Source organism: Scyliorhinus torazame, chromosome 7 (genome assembly GCF_047496885.1).
Source record: "Scyliorhinus torazame isolate Kashiwa2021f chromosome 7, sScyTor2.1, whole genome shotgun sequence".
Taxonomy (NCBI): Eukaryota; Metazoa; Chordata; class Chondrichthyes; order Carcharhiniformes; family Scyliorhinidae; genus Scyliorhinus; species Scyliorhinus torazame.
This window is the reverse complement of record NC_092713.1, coordinates 181,948,675-181,975,585: the sequence shown is the minus strand read 5'-3', so window position 1 is coordinate 181,975,585 and position 26,911 is coordinate 181,948,675. Positions and strand designations below refer to the sequence as shown.

Genomic DNA, 26,911 nt, shown 5'->3' with positions numbered 1-26,911 from the left:
GTGAATCACCTCACACTTCTCGACATTAAACTCCATTTGCCACCTCTCAGCCCAGCTCTGCAGCTTATCTATATCCCTCTGTCACCTGCTACATCCTTCCACACTATCGACAACACCACCGACTTTAGTATCGTCTGCAAATTTACTCACCCACCCTTCTGCGCCTTCCTCTAGGTCATTGATAAAAATGACAAACAGCAACGGCCCCAGAACAGATCCTTGTGGTACTCCACTTGTGACTGTACTCCATTCTGAACATTTCCCATCAACCACCACCCTCTGTCTTCTTTCAGCTAGCCAATTTCTGATCCACATCTCTAAATCACCCTCAATCCCCAGCCTCCGTATTTTTTGCAATAGCCTACCGTGGGGAACCTTATCAAACGCTTTGCTGAAATCCATATACACCACATCAACTGCTCTACCCTCGTCTACCTGTTCAGTCACCTTCTCAAAGAACTCAATAAGGTTTGTGAGGCATGACCTACCCTTCACAAAGCCATGCTGACTATCCCTGATCATATTATTCCTATCTAGATGATTATAAATCTTGTCTCTTATAATCCCCTCCAAGACTTTACCCACTACAGACGTGAGGCTCACCGGTCTATAGTTGCCGGGGTTGTCTCTGCTCCCCTTTTTGAACAAAGGGACCACATTTGCTGTCCTCCAGTCCTCTGGCACTATTCCTGTAGCCAATGATGACATAAAAATCAAAGCCAAAGGTCCAGCAATCTCTTCCCTGGCCTCCCAGAGAATCCTAGGATAAATCCCATCAGGTCCCGGGGACTTATCTATTTTCAGCCTGTCCAGAATTGCCAACACCTCTTCCCTACGTACCTCAATGCCATCTATTCTATTAGCCTGGGGCTCAGCATTCTCCTCCACAACATTATCTTTTTCCTGAGTGAATACTGACGAAAAATATTCATTTAGTATCTCGCCTATCTCTTCAGACTCCACACACAATTTCCCATCCCTGTCCTTGACTGGTCCTACTCTTTCCCTAGTCACTCGCTTATTCCTGACATACCTATAGAAAGCTTTTGGGTTTTCCTTGATCCTTCCTGCCAAATTCTTCTCATGTCCCCTCCTTGCTCGTCTTAGCTCTCTCTTTAGATCCTTCCTCGCTACCTTGTAACTATCCATCGCCCCAACCGAAACTTCACACTTCATCTTCACATAGGCCTCCTTCTTCCTCTTAACAAGAGATTCCACTTCCTTGGTAAACCACGGTTCCCTCGCTCGATGCCTTCCTCCCTGTCTGACCGGTACATACTTATCAAGAACACGCAGTAGCTGATCCTTGAACAAGCCCCACTTATCCAGTGTGCCCAACACTTGCAGCCTACTTCTCCACCTTATCCCCCCCAAGTCACGTCTAATGGCATCATAATTGCCCTTCCCCCAGCTATAACTCTTGCCCTGCGGTGTTATCCCTTTCCATCATTAACGTAAACGTCACCGAATTGTGGTCACTGTCCCCAAAGTGCTCTCCTACCTCCAAATCCAACACCTGGCCTGGTTCATTACCCAAAACCAAATCCAACGTGGCCTCGCCTCTTGTTGGCCTGTCAACATATTGTTTCAGGAAACCCTCCTGCACACACTGTACAAAAAACGACCCATCTATTGTACTCGAACTATATCTTTTCCAGTCAATATTTGGAAAGTTAAAGTCTCCCATAATAACTACCCTGTTACTTTCGCTCATATCCAGAATCATCTTCGCCATCCTTTCCTCTACATCCCTAGAACTATTAGGAGGCCTATAAAAAACTCCCAACAGGGTGACCTCTCCTTTCCTGTTTCGAACTTCAGCCCATACTACCTCGGAAGAAGAGTCCCCATCTAGCATCCTCTCCGCCACCGTAATACTGCTCTTGACTAGCAGCGCCACACCTCCCCCTCTTTTGCCTCCTTCTCTGAGCTTACTAAAACACCTAAACCCCGGAACCTGCAACATCCATTCCTGTCCCTGCTCTATCCATGTCTCCGAAATGGCCACAACATCGAAGTCCCAGGTACCAACCCATGCTGCCAGTTCCCCTACCTTGTTTCGTATACTCCTGGCATTGAAGTAGACACACTTCAAACCACCTACCTGAACACTGGCCCCCTCCTGCGACGTCAAATCTGTGCTCCTGACCTCTATACTCTCATTCTCCCTTACCCTGAAACTACAATCTAGGTTCCCATGCCCCTGCTGCATTAGTTTAAACCCCCCCCAAAGAGCACTAACAAATCTCCCCCCCAGGATATTTGTGCCCCTCAGGTTCAGATGTAGACCATCCTGTCTGTAGAGGTCCCACCTTCCCCAGAAAGAGCCCCAGTTATCCAGAAATCTGAATCCCTCCCGCCTGCACAATCCCTGTAGCCACGTGTTTAAATGCTCTCTCTCCCTATTCCTCATCTCACTATCACGTGGCACGGGCAACAACCCAGAGATAACAACTCTGTTTGTTCTAGTTCTGAGCTTCCATCCTAGCTCCCTGAAAGCCTGCCTGACATCCTTGTCCCCTTTCCTACCTATGTTGTTAGTGCCAATGTGGACCACGACTTGGGGCTGCTCCCCCTCCCCCCTAAGGACAGGGAAAACACGATCCGAGACATCACGTACCCTTGCACCTGGGAGGCAACATACCAAACGTGAGTCTCTCACGCTCCCACAAAATCTCCTATCTGTGCCCCTGACTATAGAGTCCCCAATTACTAATGCTCTGCTCCTCTCCGCCCTTCCCTTCTGAGCAACAGGGACAGACTCCGTGCCAGAGGCCCGTACCCCATGGCTTACCCCTGGTAAGTCGTCCCCCCCACAAGTATCCAAAGCGGTATACTTGTTTCTCAGGGGTACGACCGCAGGGGATCCCTGCACTGACTGCTTTTTCCCAGTCCCTCTTACAGTTACCCACCTATCCCCAATCTTTGGTGTAACTAATTCCCTGAAGCTGCTATCTATGACCCCTTCTGCCTCCCGAATGATCCAAAGTTCTTCCAACTCCAGCTCCAGTTCCCTAACTCGGTCTTGGAGGAGCTGGAGATGGCAGCACTTCCTGCAGGTAAAATCAGCAGGGACACTAACTGCACCCCTCACCTCAAACATCCTGCAGGAGGAACATTGCACTCCCTTCCCTGCCATTCCTCTAACTTTCTACCAAGATCTGGCTAACAACTAAATTAAATTTTTATGAAAAATAATAATAATATAATAAAATATGGTACTTACCTCAGACCAATGGGTATTATTATTAGGTTAGAGGAGGAGGGCGGGTGGGAGACACTACACGTGTAGTGTCTCGGGTTTCCTCTCCACCAGAATTTATTGGTGAGGGTCTTCCCAGACGTCCGCAGGTCGACTTCCTGTTCCCGCCTAAAAAACTAATTTAAAAAAAAAGAAAAATTCTCAGCTCCTGCTGAAATTGACTAACCAGCCAGCTCCACTCCCGCCGAAATCGACTGGCCTGCCCCTGCAAAGACAAGTGCTTTTAAAGGACAGACTTACCTCCCAGCAACCACTTCCGCAATGCTCCCGCTGAAACTGACTCACCAGCTGTTCTCACGCCGAAATCGACTGGCCTGCCCCTGCAAAGACAAGTGCTTTTAAAGGTTGACTTACCTCCCAGCAGCCACTTCCGCAATACTCCCGCTGAAACTGACTCACCAGCTGTTCTCACGCCGAAATCGACTGACCTGCCCCTGCAAAGACAAGTGCTTTTAAAGGACAGACTTACCTCCCAGCAACCACTTCCGCAATGCTCCCGCTGAAACTGACTCACCAGCTGTTCTCACGCCGAAATCGACTGGCCTGCCCCTGCAAAGACAAGTGCTTTTAAAGGTTGACTTACCTCCCAGCAGCCACTTCCGCAATGCTCCCGCTGAAACTGACTCACCAGCTGTTCCCACGCCTAAATCGACACCCTGACGGGACCCAATCTAGAAGTGGAAAACCACTCCGGGAGAACCCAAGAATTTGAATTCGCGATCCAATTGGAAACAGAAAACCACAAGTGTTCAAGCAGTTCTGATCAATCGTCATAATTCGGAAGTGTGTGTATGCATGCGTAACTAACAGGGCTATAAGGTAAAACTGATTTTTGTTGCGTCAAAACTGTCGGAAGTTTGTATTTCGGAAAGTAGCGTACCCGTATTTACAGCACTGCCTTAGCTCCCCTGTTCCAAATTTAAAAGAAGCATTCGGATAGGAAAGATGGCAATGCAGGCAATGCAGCGCCTAATGAACCCCAAAGAATTTGCGGTCGCAGCGACCAACAGCAGTAGAGTGGGACAATGTCCCATTTGGGAGGAAGAGATCAGGAAATATCTCAAAGGGAAAGGATGGCCCCTTTGGAATGAATTCTGTGATAACGAGGAATCAGGTCCCGGGCGTATAGGACATACTTGGTGGGAGAACCTGAGCGAGATCCACAAAAAGAGCTCAGGGAAAGCTCGCAAGCCGATGGCAATCGTGTCCTGCTTGGCACAATTGCGAGGCACAGAGGAGGTCGTTAGGACGCTCCGGAAAGAAGTAGAAGGCATACATCGAATGAGTAAGGTCGATGTAAGCGAGGAAGAAAAGGAGAATTTAGACTTGAGAAGGAAATTGGCAGCAAAAGATGGAGAGGTGGATGACGCCAAAAGGGCTCACCAGTCTTGTCTGGCGCACTTAAGCAGCTTCCAGTCTCAATACGAAAAGGCCTATCAGGACACGCAACGTGCAGTCCTGGTACGAGAAGAAACGGAAAAGCAGGTAGAGGCATTACAGAAACAGTGTAGAGACCTCAAGGCAGCATTAAGAGCACTCCATGCTGCCACCACAGAACAAAGACAAAGCACATTAGACCATGCAAAGTGCCGGAAGCAGATTGCAGAGCTGCAATCACTGCTTTCTGTTCAAAAAGGTTTTCAGGAAACCTTTGGAGAAAGATTAGATCAGGAAGACGGCCCTGATTGGGAAGAGTTGAATGAAACAGCGAAGAGATATGTTCAGGGAACATGTGCGCAGGGAAAGCCACAAAAGAGAAAAGCGCCCCAACCCCCCACACAGCAGATAGTTCAAGCTCCAATGAACCCAGTAACCACCCACCGCACAGCCACATCGGACGATGCGGAATTTCTATATTCCACCCCCTTAACAGTGACCCAATTACGGGACGCGTGCGATATGATCACACCATTCCTCCCCACCTCAGACCCCCACCATTTCTTTGCCACAGTTAAACATCAGGCGACCATGTACAGCCTGGATGAGCGAGAGCATGTAAAGCTCACCGTTTTAAGTTTAGATCCGTCAGTAGCAGCAGCCCTTCCCGACCCACAGAATGTAGGAGGAGGCACCCTTGCAGAAATGCCCGCAATCCTGGATGCGATCGGGTATAACCGGGGTGACCCCATAGATGGCCTCAACAAATGCAGGCAAAAGAAAGCCGAGCACCCCACAGCATTTGCTGGACGCCTGTGGATCCACTTTGCAGCAGTCTTTGGAGATATAGACCGTGCCCATTTGTCCCCAGACAACATGGCCAAATGGACCCGCACCCTTATCTCCCATGCCACAGAAACAGGACAGAAAGCCTGTACGAGTTATGATCCCTCAGAGGAGGCCCATAACAAGAAGTGGGTAGTGAAAAGGTTGTCCCGCACTTGGGAGCAATCTGTTCAAAGGAAACCCTCAGTTATGAATACTGAGGAAAAGCAGGCCGGTGCAGGTATGCAGGCAGTAAAAACAACACACCACGACCCCGCATGGGTGAATGAGGGAAAGAACAGCCCCCACCCAAGTCACAAGAGTTTTACAACTGCGGACAGTTGGGACACTTCACAAAAGAGTACAATGCCCCTAAAAAGCCACAGAGAGCCCAGCAGACGGGCACTCTGATTAAGAAAAAGACAGAGCCCATTCATAGCGCTAGCGCCCGTTCAGATCAGACGGACTTAACCGGAACGGACTGACAGTGTACGGGCTCCCCCAGTTGGGTCTGCGACACCCTTTGGGATAGGTCCGGACGACTGGTAGTGGCACGAAAAATTTGGGGACAGTCCATCAAATTTCTCTGGGACACAGGAGGGTCCCTCACCACAATAAATTCCTCCACCCTGTTTCAAAAAGACACGTGGCCCACTACAGCCACCATCACCCTCAGCGGCTTTACAGGCCACTCACAGCAGGGACACATCACAGCCCCTGTGTGGTGGTATGCATTAGGGGTCATGTGGGACTGTGAAGCCGTGATGTCATTGGCTGACAGATCCCGGGTCCTGGTTGGCTGTTGACCTCTAGCTCCGCCCTGAAGGCGGAGTATAAGAACCAGGTGTTCTCCCCCGCAGGCCAGTCTGTTACTGAACTGCAGGGAACAAGTCACGCTTAATAAAGCCTCGTCGACTTCATCTCTATTCGTCTCTCGTGAGTCTTTGTGCTCTACACCCTGTACCCATTCAAATCGGTAACATCACCACCAAGCACCCTGTAGTTTTAGTTGACCTGCCCCACACAGCAGAACACATTCTGGGAATCGATTTCATGAATTCCCATAATCTTTCATTTGATCCAGTCAACCAGTGTGTCTGGAAGATGGCAAAATCCGCAAGAGCCCACGCAACGCTCAACATAGGAGAGTATGCGAACAAAATTAGCGCAGTAGGCGAATTTTGGTTCAACCCGACCACGCTTAGTGCAGACAAGCAGGTTAGGGCAGTTCTGCAAAAGAACAGGGCAGCACTCGCGACCCACAAGCACGACTGTGGACGGATGGCTGACTCTGTACAAATAACAGGACCTGACACTAGACCCCAAAAACAATATGGATTTCCCCAAGAGGCAGAGGGAGAAATCTCCAAGGTAATAGAAAGCTTATTAGAGCAGGGCATACTTAGATCAGTAGCCTCCACTAATAATGCCCCGATTTGGCCAGTGAGAACGCCCGATGGATCATGGAGACTGACCATCGATTACCGGGAACTCAACAAAGTCACCCCCGCAGCAGCCCCCACAGTAGCAACAAGTCCCGAGACCATGCTCAAGCAGGGACCCAATTCCCGATTCTTTACGGTTTTGGATGTCAGAAATGGATTCTGGTCCATTCCATTGGCAAAGGCGTGCCAGTACAAATCTGCCTTCACCTTTAAAGCACAGCAGTACACGTGGACATGCCTGCCACAAGGATTCCACAACTCCCCCTCCATTTTCCACCGACAGCTGGCAAATGGTTTAGCCAAATTCTCTCGCCCCGAATGTCTCGTTCAGTACGTAGACGACCTACTACTGCAGACAGACACCAAGGAAGAGCACATTGAGCTTCTGTCCGAACTCCTGGAACTATTACACTCAATTGGTTGTAAAGTCAACCCCAAAAAGGCCCAGATTTTGGAAGATAAAGTGATACATTTGGGAACAATTATCACACATGGTAAACGTGAGATCGAGCATAAAAGGATTGACTCGATTGCTAAATTGCCCGTTCCCCAGAACGTTTCAGCCCTCTGGTCGTTTTTAGGACTGGTTGGCTACTGCCGAAACCACATTGACGGTTTCGCCAGCAAGGCAGCACCCCTCACAGACCTCCTAAAGAAAGGAGCCCCCTGGGAACGGCTTCCGCAGCATACGGATGCTGTGGACTCTTTAAAACAGGCACTCATAGCAGCCCCCGCACTACAAGTTCCAGACCCGCTTTCCCCTTACGCCATAGAGGTAGCATCCACAGACCGCACCCTTTCGGCCGTGCTCCTCCAGGAACGGCATGACCAGTTAAGACCCGTAGCTTACGCCTCCAGACTTTTAGATGCTGTGGAGCAGGGATTTTCAGCCTGTGAGAGGCACCTGCTCGCAGTATGGGCAGTCCAGTATTTTTCATATATTACCGGACTGAACCCCATCACAATTCTCACCGAACACCCCCCCACCCAACTTTTACTGGACGGACGACTCAAGGACGGTACAGTTAGTCAGATTCGAGAAGCGAGATGGACCCTTCTCTTGCAGCGACGGGACACCACTGTTAAAAGGACAAAGACGCACACCTTTTTAGCCGACAACTTACAGTACCCCGGAACTCCCCATGAATGCGAAATTATCTGTCCACACCACAACACAGGCCCCTTTATTGCGAAAACACCCCCCAGAAAGATAGGTAGTTCAACCCAGAGCCCCCAGCACACAGACACGTGTGAGCCCATAAAGATCTATGTGGATGGATCTTCCTCAATCTTGGATGGGAAGCGCATAACAGGTTGCGGAATTTCTGTCGAGGACGTGTAGGGATGCGCCCTTGAGGAAATATCGTTAAAACTTCCAGGCCACTTAGGCGCGCAGGCAGCAGAGCTCGCGGCCATCGCGTATATAGTGGAACACCCAGATCCTTCCCCAGCCCAGCAGACATATACTCGGACAGCCTCTATGTCTGCAACAGCCTCACGGAATTTCTACCCCTGTGGAAAGCAAGAGGATTTGTTTCCGCAGACGGAAAACCCCTCCCCTCAGCCCCATTGCTCCGTCACATTTTAGAAAGAGCCCAGAACAGGACTTATGAGATAATCAAAGTCCGCAGTCACCATCGTTCCTCCCCCCCTGGAAATGTGAAAGCCGACGCACTGGCTAAAGCAGGTTCCAGACATGGATACTTTTGGACACCCCCCGAAAGCGCACCAGTGAGTGCAGCTCTGGTCTCACAGACAAAGATCGAGGATCTAGTGCAGGCCCAGAAGCAGGACACCAATCTCAAGGAGATTGTAAAGGGAAAATATCCAGCTCCCTCTGAGAGATTTAGAAATGCACTGACCACACATGATGGTGTGGTGTTAAAAGATACCCTTTATGTGGTTCCTGAACAGGACAGGAATCAATTGATTTGCTTGTTCCATGATGGTCATGGACATCAGGGAATCGATCCCACTACAGCCCATCTCAAGCAGCTTTGATGATGGCCGAATTTAAAGGAAGATGTAAACCATTACATGGAAAATTGTCTTATCTGCGCCCAGAATAATCCGGACAGATATGCCAAAAATGTCCAACTCAGCCACACCCGACCCGTTAATGGCCCCTGGTCTAACCTCCAGATCAATTTTATAGGACCATTGCCCCCTTGTAGGAATGGCTATAAATATGTACTTGTGGAATTGACACATTTACAAAATGGGCGGAAGCATTCCCAGCCCGCACAAACACTGCAAAAACCACAGCCAACATTTTGACCCACCACATCTCTCCCGCAGCATTGAATCAGACCAAGGTTCCCATTTTACGGGACGTGTCATGCAGAGCGTCCTCACGATATTTGGCATCACCCAAAAATTCCACATAGCACATTCCACCCACAGTCGAGTGGTATCGTGGAGCGCATGAATCGGACCCTAAAAACCACCCTCAGAAAAATGGTCCAGCAGAACAACACCACTTGGGACTCAGTCCTCCCTTTTGCGCTGATGTTTTTGCATAACACAATTTCTACTTCCACAGGTTACACCCCACACACCCTCATGACCGGACGCCCCATGAAAGGCACAGAATATTTGTTAGGTTTGGACTTGACCAGCCCCGAAGTGACGGCCCTCACACACGAGAAAACAGTAGAACAATTAGTGGAAAATGTTAAAACGGCTCAGCTAGCAGCCGCAGTAAAATTGGGCACCAGGAAGAAACGGAGCAAGGCTTGTTTCGACAAGACAGTGCATGACAGTATCGGACAGCAAGTGATGCTCTCTGTATATAACCCCAGCACATTCCTGTCACCAAAATACTCGGGTCCGGATTCTATTGCGGACAAAGTAAGCCCTTCCGTTTATAAAATTATGTACCCCAACGGTAAGACTGCGTGGTTTCATATAAACCAGCTGAAGGCATATGGAACACAGTCGAACCACGCACACCACGTCATGCTCGACGCAGCACACCACACCCCGCCCACAGCCAACGTAACCCTACCAACCCCCACCACGTCCAGCCCAGCCACGGACTCGACCTCGACTCCACCCCCGAAATATACACTCCGCCCCGGAACACCCACAGACTGCAGCAGCAGAGACAGCGACTGTGACTCGGACGATAGCCACAGCACGCCTCCCTTCTATCCCCATGCAACAGGACCTACACCCAGCGATTCCGACTACGATCCAAGTAATCCCTTCATGATCACTTTCCTAAATAAACTCCACTACCGACCACCGAACCACACTGACGACCCCGATTTTGTCCCCACACAGCTAGACACCATTTACTGGCACCGAGATAACTCGTTCAGACTCGTCCGCAACAACGAGAGCGACCCCACCTCACACCATGCAGCCCTTTCAGCCCTCATACACTCAAGAGTTTGGCACCCGGGAGAAGAGGACGACCTTGGGTCTGATTCCCAAACCGAGAACCCCTTTGCGACCCTGTTCGCAACCGAGAACTGAGGTGTCCAGATAATGTTTTAAAAGGAACCGCTTGGGAGAAGTGTTGTCCTTTCTGATGGAACCTGCAGAATGTTTTATGTTGTTTGTACGTTTGTTAAATGTTGTATGTCCGACAGGATAATTTTTTCCTCACTGCCGCACGCCTATTCGGCCGAAACCTCTGAGGACTTGCCTACAGAGACTCACTATTGCCGGACACTAGTTCAGCAGAACTAGCTTGTCTGCAGAGACTGGTTAAGGAACCAGACGCCCGTTCGTAACTGCCCTTCTGGTTCGAAGGTAGAACCACTACGGCAGCCCCACCACGATGACTACATTTTTTGCCCGTTCTTGTCGGTTGCTCAGGCAGTGGAGAAACGGCTTGGGACCCGCCCTGCCTGGGAACCTCCCCTCTGGTCAACTACGCTCGGGTAGGAGAGATACGGCATTGGTAGCCGTCCTACCCGGGGACTCCATCCAACTCTTACCCGTCGCGGCACATACGCACCTCATTTTGGCATTTTTCGTTCAAAAAGATTTGTTTTGTTTAGGTAACCCTTAGGTTGCCGACCGTCTGCTATTTACATCCTGGAACATTTGGATGGTAAATCAGCACTGATTCATTATTGGGAAGTGTGCCGTGTCCTAAAATTTTTTTTTTTTAAATGAGGGAGTCACACCTAGTGACCAATTATAAAGGGAGTAATTGGCACTACAGGACAGACACACTAGCGTACAAGATATTAAATAAAGATAGTTACATACAGTATGCTTGTTTCCACAGAACTCCAGAAGCTCCAGGACCGGAGAAGAGAAGAAAGAAAAGGAAAGAGAAGAGCCATGAGGACTTCCTTCACGTGGATCACCCTCATGATTTTGGACATTTGGTTGCGCGTGAACGCGAACCCCATGACTTCAAGCCCCCCAGCCGTTAATGTTTCACTTCCCCGCAGTACTCAGAGCCCAGTCACCAGCGACACTACAGCATCTTGGTGTGCCAGGTTTATAACCTGGTACTCTCTGTCCTATGTAATCGAAACATTACTCGCATTAGCGATACTCTGCTGCATTGTGCAGAGTATGCGTCTACGGAAATGGAGAAGGAGAGCGCTCCAACTCCGGTATATAGGATCAGATCCCCTATGTTCGGTTACGACCAGACCCCTGACCCCCGCGATCTATAATAAAGTGCATTCACTTGTGTTTATTGTAAATAAAGAAATGTAAAGAACTTTTCATGAGCAAATTGTATGATCTTGAGCTTGACTGCCAAGCCAGGAAAGACTGTGTATGAAATGCTATGATTTTGTTGTATGATTGAGGAAGGTAGGATAATGAAATGTTTAAGTGAGTGTAGTGTATTAAGAATAGTTAGAGGTTCCTAGTTTATTGTTTTGTAATACATGTCCCTGTTTGACATAGCGCCCCTAGAATTGTTAGTTAAACATTTTTGTATAGCTATGGTCTGTGCAGAGGCCATGAAGGAAGTATCCCCCCCCCAAGTCAGGGAATGGAAAGCAACATAGTTTAGTGATCCTTCACGCTTCGCGTTAGGATCACAAGGAGGGAATGTAGCCAGTTAAAATGGCTAACTCCCGATTTAGAATGGCTAACTCCTGATTTAAAATGGCGAACGGCAAAGGCTGATGGGAAAGTCAGCCAACAGGACACAAACGAGCAGCTGCAGGTTGACTGTGTATTCACCTCTGGGAAGGCCAGACAAGATCGATACTAGTAACCATCAACACAACAAAAACCAGCCATCTGCATATTAATGAGCAATCCACGGGAACAATGAGCAACATTTAGATACATAAAGCCAACCCAGACTCGTCGGCGCCAGCAGAAGCCTACACAAAGGGAGGTGAACGACCACCGCAAGACCGCCCATCGATCAAGGAATCGCTCCAGCATTGGAGAAAATCAAACCAAGTGATTGGGACAAAGTCCAATCACTTGGAATCAGCTACAGGGTCCGCCCCGAAAGGCGGGAAGCCCCTGGGGACTATAAGAATAGAGTCCAAGTTCAAATCGCGCGCTGCGCCCTCTGCCCTCTGCCCCTGCTGCTTCTCTGCTTGACCGGGTCATTCAGCAACGCGAACCAACCCTTGACAGTGACCGGTCCAACCATCGCTGATATTGAGTAAGTCTTACTTCAACGCTCGCTACGAGATAGGCGCTCCTAGCTACCAATCTGTATCAACTTCGAATCGTGCAGGTTCAGAACCCGAACGGAAGGCCATTTGTTTCCCTGACCTGGTGGGTCAGTTCCAAGTTAAGTATTGGCCTGTCAGTCATAGAAGTAGCTTAGACATAGAATTTATACATGAGTAGTGATTGCTGTGTATAATAAATGTGCTTTGATTTAAATCTCACTAAGCGGTGTATTGGATTATTGATCATTACTCGGACTTGAACCACGTGACGGTATCAGAAAGATACCTGGCGACTCAAGAGCAAAGGTGATAAAACAGAGCAATTAAACTAAGGCAAAAGTTAGCAACAATTGTCAGAGACTTTTTCCCCGGGTAGAGGGGTCAATTACTTGGGGGCATAGGTTTAAGGTGTGAGGGGCAAGGTTTAGAGGAGATGTACGAGGCACGTTTTTTACACAGAGGGTAGTGGGTGCCTGGAACTCGCTGCCGGAGGAGGTGGTGGAAGCAGGGGCGATAGTGACATTTAAGGGGAATCTTGACATTTACATGAATAGGATGGGAATAGAGGGATACGGACCCCGGAAGTGTAGAAGATTTTAGTTTAGATGGGCAGCATGGTCGGCGCAGGCTTGGAGGGCCGGAGGGCCTGTTCCTGTGCTGTACTTTTCTTTGTTCTTTGTTCTTTGATGGACGGGACAGGGCACCTGGGCAGGTATGGGTGGCCGCACAATGTGCATCCCCGGGCCAGCGTGCACGGGACGCTATGATCGCCTCCAGGATCACCAACTGGGAGGGGGAGTTCTGGCCATGGACATGGACACCTCATCCAACCCCACACCCCGCCACTTCCCCTGGCCATACCCCCTGCCTGTAGCCCACTCAGTGATACATACCTGCCGCACTACAGGGTCTAGCCCATGGGATGGACGATGATGACAACCCACCCTGTGAGGAGCTCTGGTGCTCCGCATCATTTGACAATGTCTGACCACTGCCCATGGTAGCACTTACCACCGTCCACCTGGATGATCCCTGCATGCGAGCTGGCCATTCCATCACATGGTCCCATCGAATCCCTGGGGTGGTGGAGGGTGGTGGGACACCAGAGCGATGAGCGCTGCCTGAACTGCAGCCCCTGGTCAAGCCCACCCCCAACATCCACCAATTCCCCCCCCCGCGCTCCCTCTGCGGACAGCCCAGACCAGCCCACCCCTCACACCCTTCTGACAGAGCATCGAGGCAGATTGTAACATTGCGCATAGGTGTTTAATGTGAAAACATATATACAGACTCGTGCCCTAGTCCTTATCACTAAACTGTGCCCTGCACCCATGCAAACTTAACTTGTGTCTACTTTTCTGGCCTTAATAGGCCCTAATGTTACATGTAGGTGGATCCCCAGATGGTAAATCAGGAGTGGAAGTGGCCACTGTGATGCCCGCTCTATGACCTGGGTCCCCTTTTGCGGCCATCTTCTGGGGCGACGAGGCCTGGCTGCTGCTTGGGTGTCCTAGGTGGCATGGTGCCGCCATGTTCTACCTGTTGTCTATGTGATGTGCCAGGGACAGGAGGGAGGTAGTCCGAGGCGCTGCAGTGTTCCGGCACTTCACCTGTGCGGATCACCGGCACGGGCCCCATCACCTCCTCTTCCCTCGGGATGCCCGATGGCCCCCGGGCTACTCCATAGGACAGGGGTGTGAGTGGAGCTATCCCCTGAAGCTTCCCCACCACCTGGCACTGCCCGTTCTTGGATGCCCGCTCTGGTCTTGACCATGGTCTGCATGCTTGCGGCCATGGAGCACAGTGAGTGGACCACCTCTGCCGAGGACTGTGCCACGTCACTCTGTGACTGTGCCACCAGCTTCTGGGTCTGTGCCACATCAGTCAGTGATTGCGCCATTTCCCTCTGGGACTGGGCCACCTCCCTCTACGTCTGCGCCACGTTGGCCAGTGCCTGGCCTCTTAAAGCAGCTCTGTTAAAAAGAACTGTTTGTATTCTACAACCTTCTTTGACTATTTCTCCATCAGGAGAGTTTTCCTGAGACATTCCCTATCCTATAGTCACCACAATGTGCTCCTGTGAAAGTTGGATGCTCTATGGGTGCGAGATGCCATGATGTAGAGGGTACATGTACACAGCTCTTGACCGGTTATGCTCCTGCTGCTGTCGTACCTGAACAGAAATAGGGAGATCATGGAGTGGAAATCCAGGACAAGGGCGAAGGGATCACCAGAAATGAAGTCAGGAAATCCTTTTTCACTCAAAGGTTAGGGAAATTTGGAACTCTCTCTGCAAAAGATTCTGGATTCTGGGATAATTTGAGCTGGATAGATTTTCATTGGGTCAGGGTATCTAGGTAATATGGAGCCAAGATCAGCCTTGATTTAATCAAATGGGGTTGATAAATAAAGGTATGGAGTACAAAAGCCAGTAAATTAGGTAAAACCCATATAAAATACTGTTTCAGCCCAGCTGGAGCAATGTGTTGAGTTCTGAACACCACACTTCAGGCAGGATATGACAGCTTTGCGGCGGATAGAGAAGAGATTTACTAGAATGTCTCCAGGGCTGAGGGATTACAATTACATGGATAGACTGGAGGGGCTGGAGATTTAATCAAGGTGTTTGAAATCATGAAGGATTTAGATCGAGCAAATAAAGAGAAACAGTTCCAATGGCTGAGGGGCTAGTAATGGGAAGACATCAATTTGACCCAAGGAGACACAAGGCAAAATCTTTTTTTCCCAGTGAGTGGTTAGGATCTGGAACACACAGTTTGGGAGTGTGGTGGTGATACAAGTTAAAAAAGTAACTTTCAAAACAGGAGTGGATAAATATTTGAAGAAAAAGTAGAAGCAGAGATATGAGGAAGCACCAATTAATGGGACTCAATCGATTTTTCTTTGAAAGAGTTCGCTCAGACTCAATGGTTTAAATGGCCTCGTTATGTTATGAGGACCCTTCCTGTTGATTCCCTTATTTCCCACTTCTTTTACTTTGTTGTTATCATTTTTTGATCCATGGATCTTTAAGGGACATGTACCTTTACGTTGAGCAGAGGAAGTGAGGAACTTAAAAGTTTCAAAATGGTACACTGTGCTATTGGAGACTTAGCTTTTGAACATGAGAACTCAGACTTTCTTGCATCCAAGAGATTGAAGGGATTTCTTTCGATTGGTTGGCTGGTGACCAATGGATTGGCCAAAGACCGTATTTTGTCCGGTGACAGATAGTGATTGGGTCCTGCCAGGTGGGGTGTTTTCAGACAACCCAGAGAGAATACGCCTGGATGCTGAGAGAAGAAGCTGTGAGTTGCTCTGTCTCTCTTTCTCCAAAATGTTTTCCTGCCTGCTGTTTCTGAAATTGCAGAGACATGTTGAGATCCTAATGAACCTACAGTGAAAACTCTTACACACTGAAAGCAAGAACTTCCAACTGAAGGCCTAGACTAAAAAGAATCTAACTGAAAGATGTCCCTCTGAAACAGAGACTTTTATCCTTTTACTTTTCATATTATTCTATTTTACACCCCTCTTTCACCCCTGTGTTTGTGTGTCTTGTGTGAATGCATGTGGAGGGGTGGGATGAGTTAAAGAAGTGGTGTTAGGAATTAGATAATGATTAACCAGTTGTATTTACTGTCTATTTAGTTATAGTTATTGTTATTAATATAAATTAATTGTGTTTAAATTTACAAACCCAGTGACTGTAGTTATTGGGCAGTCAAAGACCAAAGACTTTGGGTATTTTCTAAAAATTAGATGCATGTCCCCCTGTGAGCACCTGCAGATCACAGGCTGCTCTTCACAAACCAAAAGGGGTTCCACTCGATGAACATGGAGCTGCTGTGTGACCATCAGATGCGCATCATGCATGTCTGTGCCCGATACTTGGCAGTGTGCACAACGTCTTCATCCTAGCACACTCGCATGTTCCTGGCCTCTTCATACCCGGCTAGGGGGTGGCTCCTAGGTGGTAGGAGTTATCCGCTGCGACTCCGGGTCAACTGGGACTGGAATTGACCGCGCACTAGCCCAGGGCATTGTAATAATGTGCCATATGATACTGGGGGAGATAATAAGTTGACAAAAAAAAAGGAATCAAAGTGCAGTTATCAGTTCTCGTGTTAAATATCTAATTTTGATTGCAATGATCTGCAGGAAAAACCTTGAGCTAGGTCTACCAATGCCAAGGTTTAAGATTTTAGTGATCGGAAATCTCTTTTGTTAGCTGAACAATGTTTCTTTGTCTTACCGGAATCATAGACACTCAAACTTGCAGATGCAAATGCTTCTCCATACTTGTTCCGTGTGTAACAGGTATAGATTCCCTCATCAGACTTCTTCAACCCCTGAATCTGCAACCACCCTGTGATACCGTATCGTTCTGGCCCACCTCGTGCCTGGAGAAAGACATAAAAGAGTAATAAAACATGGTACATAAAAGACATAAAACATGGTACATTTTGTCCCGTGTGTGGGAATTTCCCATACTGGAAGCATGACGAGCCTATAGTTCCCTGTTGCTTTCTCTATGGCTATGCCTTGGCCAAGCCCAGTTAATCAGTGAATCAATCAACACACTTGTCTCCTGAAGTAGAAATTGTTGTGAGAGTTTGCAATTTGGCATTCTTGATGAGTGCAAGAGGAAAAGATTCAGTAACATGTCTCTCTTTCCAACAATATTCAAAACATCTTACCAATTTAATAATATGTTTTATAGCAACAGAGTCGTTACCTGGATAGAGATATGAGCATCATCCCCAGGCAAGAAGTTATCTGTCCCTTTCTTCCTCCATTCCACAAGAGCCATGGGATATGCCGACACCTCACAGCCAAAGATAATATCATTGCCTGTAACATTGTGCACGTCCCGAGGTGGAGTGGTAATCCATGGAACTGTGTGAACGAGAAGAAGAGTTACTGACACCACAATACCTATTGCATATTTAACACCCTTCACACTCTTTGACAGCATCGCTCCTTCCCATCCAGGTGTCAGCCTTGCCTCTGTCTCTTTCTCTAAGTCAGAAGATAATAGGTTCAGGCTCTACTCTAGAACTTGATAGCATAATCAAGTCTGAATTTTTCAGTGCTGCACTGTTAGAGGTGCCATCTTTTGGGCCAGATCTTAAATGGAGGTCCCACAGTCATCTCAGACAGATGCAAAAGATTCCACAGCATGATTGGAAGAAGAGTAGAGGAGTTCTCTCCAATGTCCTGGTCACTATTTATCACTCAAGCAATTCCTAAAACAGTTATCACATTTTTGTAAGTCTTTGTGCAGATTGGCTGTCTCATCTGGCTACGCTGCAACAGTGACGATACCTCAAAAGTAATTAATTGACTGTCAAACAGTTTGGGATGATCTGAGTATGTAATCGATGCTATATGCAAATTGAGTCTATCCTTATCATCAGAGATCCATTGTAATATCGTTGTTCCTCACCCACACACAATTGGAGAATGATATGAATTAGTGGAAAGGTTCGCAGTCTGAGAGGCTGTAGCATGATCACACTTGCTATGCCCATAAGCAGTTACAAATTGATTGATAGGGTGATAAGACCTAGACAGGAGAGTACTTTATGGGCTTGCATAGACAATGGATTTGGGGGAGGGGGTAGGGGCACCCACATCCACACCTATTGGATGGGTACATTCTGCTGGATGTCAACTCAACTCATAATTCAGAGCTGGCACCCTCATGTTCATTCACCAGCAACATGTCCAGTTGGGCCATGTACCATTGCATAGAAGTTACAACACAGAAACAAGCCATTCAGCCCAAGTGCAATGTTTATGCTCCATGCAAGAATTCTTCCACCTGTTGTAACCTCTCAGTTCTGATACCAACCATGTCTCCTATTTATAATCCCTAGCTTTACTACCCCTAACAAGTGGAAACATCTCTACTTCTACTCTGTCAATACTCTATATAATGTTACAAGCTCTGTAGGAACCAAGAAGCTTTGCAAACAAATTAATAGCTGAAGGAATGACAGACACTTCATGATTTCATGCTTTTAATCTTTTACAGTAACAAATGACTAAAGGCACAATTAACTGGCACAATTTTCTTTTTTTAGGCAGCTTATACTTTAAACATTCCCCATGTATACTTATCAACCATCACATGCTCCACAGAATTACAATTCTTTTAGCAAACAGGCCACAGTTGCTCCCAGCATCCAATGAGTTTCCATATCCCTGCTTTTCTGAGTGACTGTCTTCAGGAGGTTTCCTAATTTTGAGAGTTCCTAATATCCAGCAACTGGATTTAAGTTTAAGATTCCCTTAAATCTCATAACTCTCCTTGCCCCTGGTGTGCCCTGGAAGCTGCAAAAGGTTGTCTCTTTGGTTAGAGACTGTCTCCCTCCCACATCCAGCTCTGCTCACCAAACAGACCCTCCACTGTCTATCATATTCATTGATTTGTGGGGGAACCTGTAACCTGGGGCGAGATTCTCCGACCCCCCGCCGGGTCGGAGAATCACCGGGGGCTGGCGTGAATCCCGCCCCCGCCGGTTGCCGAATTCTCCGGCACCAGGTATTCGGCGGGGGCGGGAATTGCGCCGCGCCGGTTGGCGGGCCCCCCCCTGCGATTCTCCGGCCCGGATGGGCCGAAGTCCCGCCGCTAAAATGCCTGTCCCGCCGACGTAGATTAAACCACCTACCTTACCGGCGGGACAAGGCGGCGCGGGCGGGCTCCGGGGTCCTCGGGGGGGGGGCACGGGGCGATCTGGCCCCGGGGGGTGCCCCCACAGTGGCCTGGCCCACGATCGGGGTCCACCAATCCGCGGGCAGGCCTGTGCCGTGGGGGCACTCTTTCCCTTCCGCCTTTGCCATAGTCTCCACTATGGCGGAGGCAGAAGAGACTCCCTCCACTGTGCATGCGCGGGAATGCCGTCAGCGGCCGCTAACGCTCCCGCGCATGCGCCGCCCGGAGATGTCATTTCCGCGCCAGCTGGCGGGGCACCAAAGGCCTTTTCCGCCAGCTGGCGGGGCGGAAATTCGTCCGGCGCCGGCCTAGCCCCTTAAGGTTGGGGCTCGGCCCCCAAAGATGCGGAGTATTCCGCACCTTTGGGGCGGCGCGATGCCCGACTGATTTGCGCCGTTTTGGGCGCCAGTCGGCGGACATCGCACCGATATCGGAGAATTTCGCCCCTGATCTCAAACATTCCTTGCTCTGCCTCTTCCCCATGGAAACGTGAAGCACATTAACCTTGTATCAAGGTAGAAATGTTAATTAGCTATATTTGATCCCAACTTACTTTCACCTCAGTTGTAAATGTACCATTTACATTGTTTGGACTCCTGAATGAGAATCCCTAAAATTGCAATTTCTTAACTAAAAGAAAAAAAAACCTTTAACTCCCTATCTATACCTGGCACTATGGGCGGGATTCTCCACTCCCACGCCGAAGTGGCCGCGCCGTCGTGAACGCCGTCGAGGTTGCCAGGCCTTGTCGCCCGCGTAAAAGCGGCGGCGCATATATGACGCGGCCGGCGCCGCATAACGGGCGTCATCCGCGCATACGCATGTTGGCCGGCGCCAACCCGCGCATGCGTGGTTGCCGTCCTCTCTAAGTCCGCCCCGCAAGAAGATGGGGGATGGATCTTGCGGGGCCGCGGAAGGAAGGAGGTCCTCCTTCAGAGAGGACGGCCCGACGATCGGTGGGCACCGATCGCGGGCCACCCCACATTCCAGGTAAAGCCCGGTGCAGGATCCCCCCTCGCCCCCCCCACAGGCCGCCCCCCCCAGCGTTCATGCACCGTCCACGACTGCAGCGACCAGGTGTGGACGGCGCCGGGGGGAACCCGCCGTTTTGGCCTGGCCGCTCGGCCCTTCCGGGCCTCAGAATAGCGTGGGTGCCGGAGAATCGCCATTTTCGGTATCTCCGGCGATTCTCCGGCCTGCGGTCCGCGAAACTCGACCGGGCCATTCCTGCCTCTTGGGAGAATCGCGGGAGGGTGTCGGACCGGCGTCCCCGGAAATGTTGGCGGCCCAGGCGATTCTCCCAACCGGCGTGGGATTGGAGAATCGCACCCTATATATTCCAATTAACCAACCAAATACAGTTCAAATGCCACAGAGAAATAAAGTTAACAATCAGGGTTACTTGCTTCTCTGTGCAGATCTTTGGAGAGAGAGAGAGGGAGAGAGGGTTTCAGGAACAACCTGAAAATCCTTCTGTCTTGTCAGACTAAAATCCTATGGCAAACTGCAAACTACAGACAAACCTGGCTCCTTCCATTAATTACATCATCTGTTTTTCAAGCATAAGGCATTTTCCAGTCTCCTCCCTCTAAGATTTCCCATGGCCTGCTTAGCTAGAACAAAACACAATCCCTCATAAAATATCTACACCCGAGGAAACCTTCTAAACATAAAAAATATTTCATTAGCCATCTATGTTTCAACAAATAAATTATTAAAATCAATTATTATCTCACCTTAACAACACCTTAATCACAGCTTTAGCAGCCTGTATATATTTGAATACCTTTGGTTTTTAATAACATTTTATTACAAGCAAAATCTAAAATAGAATATAGAACAATTTCCTACATTCATCACAACTGTTTATAACCAGATATCAACCTTGTGGAACTCCAGGATATTCAGAGTCTATTCATTGTATATACAGAGACTGCCTCCATGATTACCTTGCACATTATCCTCAGAAAATAATCTGAGTTTTCCTCTGATCTCTAACAATCAAACCATTCAGGCTTATCATCAGGCAGCCTGCAGAACTGTCACATAACCCTCTTAACTTACCCTAAATTTAACGATATAGTTCCAAAATATACTGGTCCAAATCTTACAATCACTATTGGAACCTCTGTGCCTGATCAGATAGGTGGGTAGAGTGGCTGCTGGGTAAGGTGGTGGGTGGGTAAAGTAACAGTTGGGTACAGTGGGCAGAGTGGCAGGTGGGTAGGGTGGTAGGTAGGTACTGCGGCAGGTGGGCAGGATGGCAGATGGGTATGGTGGCAGGTGAGTAGGGTGGTAGATGTGTAGAGTGGCCACTGGATAGGGTGGCAGGTGGGTAGAATGTCAGCTGGGTAGAGTGGCATCTGGGTAGAGTGGTAGGTAGGTAGACTGGCTGCTGCATAGGGTAGTAGGTGGGTAGGGTGGTCAGTGGGTGGGGTAGTAGATGGGTATGGTAGTAGGTGTGTCGGTGACAGCTGGCTGGAGTGAGAGGTGGGTAGAGTGAGCAAGTGGCTATGTGGGGCAGACTTCATCAGGAAATCAGGGGTATATTCAGTGTGGTCAGGGTCGAATTGGTGTTGCGGCGGGGGTGGTCAGTGTGCGTGATTGGGCTCTCAGTCATATATAGTCAGACTAAGATTTTTCTGTTTAAATCTTTCATGGATAATTAGCCAGGTAAGTAAGTCAGAACCAGCCAAATTCTCTTACTCTAACTCAGAGTCAGAGACACTTTCAGAGGATGGCAGGGAGCAGGGGAATTGCCTATTATAAGTTCAAATTTCCCACACAATTCTCACAGAATCAATGCATTGGGATTTCCAAGGAATCCCAAGGCACATCTCGGTTAATCCATCCAGTCTCTGATGATCCGGAGATCAGAAGATGTGTGCCAGTAATTTAGTAAACCTTCTAATTGTGACAATAGTCTTAAAAATCTTCATAAGGTCACGCCTTAGTCGTCTGCACTTTCATGGAAACGGTTCACCCACCTGTTCAGCGTTTCCTGATAGTTTTAACCTCTCAATTCTGATATCATCCTTGTAAATCTGTTTTAAACCTTTCCAGTGCTTCAAAATCTTTTTTATAAATATGAAAACCAGAACTCTAAACAATACTCCAAGTGTATTAGAATCACGGTTTCATACAAGTTTAACATTACCATGGATACAAACATAAATCACTGTAGACCCAATTGAGAAAGAAAACCAAATTGGAGTGAATTCTCCACCGGCGGGATCCTTCATTCCGCTGGCAGTGCACCCCCGCCCGTGGGTTGCCCGAAGAGTGGGGGTGCCTACAATGGGAAATCCCATTAGACAGTGGTGGGACAGAGAATCCCGCTGTCAGTGGTGGCGCACCGCAGAGAAACACGCGGCTGGGGAGACAGAGAATTCACCCGGCATCTCAGTTTCTGACCTGTAGTCAACAAATGGACCTCACGCTGTGTCTCTGGAACATCAATGAAGTTTTTGACTTTGAAACAGCCACAACTTCACCATAACAAAATATCTGAAATTAGAGATTGTGACTGACACTAAGTCACAGCACAGTCACATTTCAGTGCCCATTAAAGCAGTGGCCTGAACTACACAGGTTAATTTAATAGTTCAACATCACAAGTGGGCCTCAGACTATGGGTGAGCACTGCCATGATCTCCAAGTTACATTTAAAACTCAGAACTGGTTACATTATTTTAAATAATATTTTAAATAATAAATCAAGCACCTTTCGGTATATTTAGGACAATTTAAGGGGAATCAGTTAAGAAAGTTAAAATCAGCTGCTTCAAATTGGTTGCCTTTCCATTTTTGTCCTTCATCTGCCCAATACCTGAATAAGGTGATCTTTTTATTGTGTAAGGCCTTCCCCACTTCCTCCCAACATTGTATAACCCACCACAACCAACAAATTCTTGGGTAAAATAAATTAACACATATAGTTTGTGAGGTAAATTTTCCAGTCGGGAGCTCCTTATGGGGAGCCTCACTCACTGGGAGCATAACAATATCAATGTTGTTGGTGTTGCCACATAGCTGTAATCGTGAGCCCCTCCTTTATTATCTCACATGTCCACACCATTTGGAACCTTCAGTTTCCACAGTGGCCCAACAACTCCAAACATTCACAATCCAATTTTAATTAATGACACCAGAAACTGCAGCCAATTCTTGTAATTCATGACATATTTTATCAATTGTTGCATCTGTACCCTCTATTTCTTTCTTTACATCAGAAAAGTCACAGCTTTCCCCCAGAGTTTACTCGGCTTTGTCATGAAGAGTAAAATATTCTCGGCTGAGACAAAGTCTGGAACCAATTTTAATACTTCAAATCCACCAGTGAGATTAGTTATTGTTTCCTATTGTGTATTTGGATCAACGCATTAGATACGTGAGCCCATCCATGACTCATGGAGTGAGAATGTACCACTTGGTGCCAAGTGATACAGTGCAAGAATGTTAGAATTACACAACAATTGTACACTCTATACAGTCAATGAATAGTTAGAAAGCAGAACCACAAGCAACTGTACTGCCACTTTTGCATTTCTATGAAATGGTTGGTGCTGTCCAGACAACAGGGATGAAGATATATATACTTACATATATATTTTAAAAAATAATAGTTAATTAAAGATTTCATAGTTAACAAACACGATCTAAACTACAACACAACTCTGAAAATTGCACGAACAGCGCAAGGAATCAGAGATATAAAAAACACACAAAAAAGGAACATCCAAATCTCCCTCTGTATCCCCCCTAATCCCACAAATAAACCCTACCTCCCCCCGCTAACAGCTGGTGGTAATTAACTCTTTCAAGTATGAGATAAATGGTTGCGACATCAGGTAGAATCCCTCCACCGATCCCCTAACGGTGTACTTGACCTTTGATGTGTTAGGCTGACTGGTTCGATGTGGACTGCACTTGTTGCAGGGAAGCTAGAAGCAGACATCTAACACTGGAGAAAATCCAACACCGTTTTATTCAACGATAGAACTGATATACATGTTCAGTTGTGGGTCGACACTATACTGAACTGACTGGAGACCTTGTATTAGCCTGACCAGACCGCATGGTGTTTGCACTGTGCTAGCTCGTGGACTCTAACTGTCTCAGTGGCTGGGTCCAGAGAGAGCAGGAAACCTAGTGGTCTCTGGCTTTTCGTGGTAGTGTCCTGTCTGGTGATTGGCTGCACTGTGTGGTGTGCTTATTGGTCGTCCTGTATGTCAATCACTGCCTGTCTGCACTTCAGTATATACATGAGTAGATATTATGACAACCTTCTCCAGATATAAAAAGATATAACTAGACCGAGTTACTAGACAGAGCGGCTGCCCTCCATCCAAGCAGAACTTGCCATCGGGCTATCAGTGAGGCAAAGGCGAGGGCTTGCGTCCACCCCCATTCGCAGTCCCGGCACGTCCGATACCCCGCAAATGGCCACCAACGGACAAGGTTCCAGATCGATGTTAAGAACCGTTGACATGGTGTTAAAGAAGGAGACCCAAAAGCTCACCATCTTTGGACAAGACCAGACATGTGGATATGGTTGATGGGCCCACGAGAACACTGTTTGCACCTGTCCTCCACTTCATCAAAGAACCTGCTCGTCCTACTTTTGGTTAGATAGCTCCAGGAACCACCTTGAGTTAGATGAGGCTGAGCCGCGCAAAGGATGAGGTGGAATTTACCCTACAGAGTGTGTCTTTCCACACATCCTCACCTAGGATGGAGCCCAACTCCTTCTCCATTTCACCTTCATCCGATCAAGCGCCGATTCCAATGAGATGGTCCGTTCATAGAATCATAGAATTTACAGTGTAGAAGGAGAACATGTCAGGAGCATGGCTCTTACCACTGGGCTTGTAAAGTGCTTGGCTGGTGGGAATGGGAGCGTTGTTGTGGCAAGAGGGTGGCATGGTAGCACAGTGGTTCGCACCGCTGCCTCACAGCTCCAGGGTCCCGTGTTCAAATTATGGCCTTGGGTGACTCTGTGTGGAGTTTGCATTTGCTCCCCGTGTCTGCGTGGGTTTCCTCCAGCTGCTCTGCTTATCTCCCGCAGTCCAAAGATATGCAGGTTAGGTGGATTGGCCATGCTAAATTGAGCCTTAGTGTCCAAAAGGTTAGGTGGGGTTACTGGGTTACAGGGATGAGGTGGAGGTGAGGGATTAAGTAGGGTGCACTTTCCAAGAGCAGGTGCAGACCCGATGAGCTGAATGGCCTCCTTCTGCACTGTAAATTCTATGATTCTATGAAAAGCTTGGAGGGACGTTCCTCTGCAGGAACTCTCCTCCATCCTTAGCCATTCTGCTTCCACTTCCCTTATCCATCCCTCACTCTTTCCACTGTGGCTGCCCAGTGGCAGTATTGCAGATTTGGGAGTACCAGGCCTCCAAATGCTTCTCTTTCTCTGTAGAACCTTTTTGGGGATCCTTGGATTCTTCCTCCCCCACACACACAAATGCCATGATCATTTTGTCTGTTGTGGTAAAAAATACATTAGGGATGTAGATCAGTATGGATCTGAACAGGATGAAGAACCTGAGCAGTACGTTCATTTTGATCGTCTGTACCCTTCCCGCCAGGAAGAGTGGGAGCATGTCCTATCTCTACAGGTCCTTCTTTGCCTCCTCCGCCAGACTAGTCAGGTTCCATTTGCGGATCCGTGTCCAGTCGAGGGCAATTTGGATCCCCAAGTAGCGGAATTTGTTTTGGGCTTGTATAAACGGCAGTCCCTCCAGCTCTGTCCCTCTCCCTTGTTGGTTCACCAGGCAATTTAACTTTTGCTCAAGTTGAGTTTGTAGCCCAAGAAGGTTCCAAGCTCTTTCTGGAGAGTCATGATTCCCTCCATGATGCTTTGGGCATCTGAGACGTAGAGGAGCAAGTCATCCACATAGAGGAAGACTCTGTGTTCTCTGTCCCTTCTCTGGATCCCCTTCCAATTCTTCATCGCTCTGAGGATGATCGCCTGAGGTTCGATCACCAGGGCGAATAGTAGCGGGGACACCAAGCATCCCTGCCTTGTGCCCCTGTGCAACTGGAAGCATTTAGAGCTGGTGGTGCTAGTCCGTACGCTCGCCGTGGGAGCGCTGTACAGGAGTCCGAGCACAAACCGCTCCAGGACCTCTATGAGGTACGACCATTCGACTCTTTCGAAGGCTTTCTCTGTGTCCAGGGAGAAGATTACCTCTGGTTTTCTCTCCAAGTGGGGTCATTATCACACTCAGCGGGCGCCTGATGTTCGATGTTAGCTGGCTACCCTTAACAAAGCCCGTCTGATCCTCTGCGATCACCTCTGGCATACAGCTTTTCAATCGTTTGGTTAAGATCCTGGCCAGTACTTTTGCATCTACATTGAGCCACAAAATGGGTCAGTAGGACCCACATTCAGTCGGGTCTTTGTCTTTCTTTGATTTCAGCGAAATTGAGGCCTGTGCTAGTGTTGGTGACAGGATGTCCCTTGCTAACGAGTCTGTGAACATCTCCCGTGAGTGCGGAACCAGTGCTGGTGCAAATGTTTTGTAGAAGTCCGCCAGGAATCCATCTGGTCCCGGACCCTTCTGCGCCTGCATGGAGTTGATGCTCTCCATTACTTCTTCCAGTTCGAGTGGTGCTTCCGGCCCCTGCTTCCTCGCCTCCACCATGACTGGCATGTCCAGTC

The 26,911-nt window shown here is 48.4% G+C and overlaps 1 protein-coding gene across 1 annotated transcript in view; it reads right to left on the bottom strand.

The window, feature by feature from the left end:
• LOC140427373 (kazal-type serine protease inhibitor domain-containing protein 1-like) overlaps positions 1 to 26,911 on the bottom strand; it is an 87,427-nt gene that overhangs the window by 28,446 nt on the left and 32,070 nt on the right. The window contains exons 2-3 of the mRNA XM_072512920.1: positions 17,263 to 17,423; positions 16,780 to 16,927 (exon numbers count right to left, since the gene is read on the bottom strand). Coding sequence (XP_072369021.1) covers positions 16,780 to 16,927; positions 17,263 to 17,423 — 309 coding nt within the window. The remainder of the gene's footprint in view (positions 1 to 16,779; positions 16,928 to 17,262; positions 17,424 to 26,911) is intronic.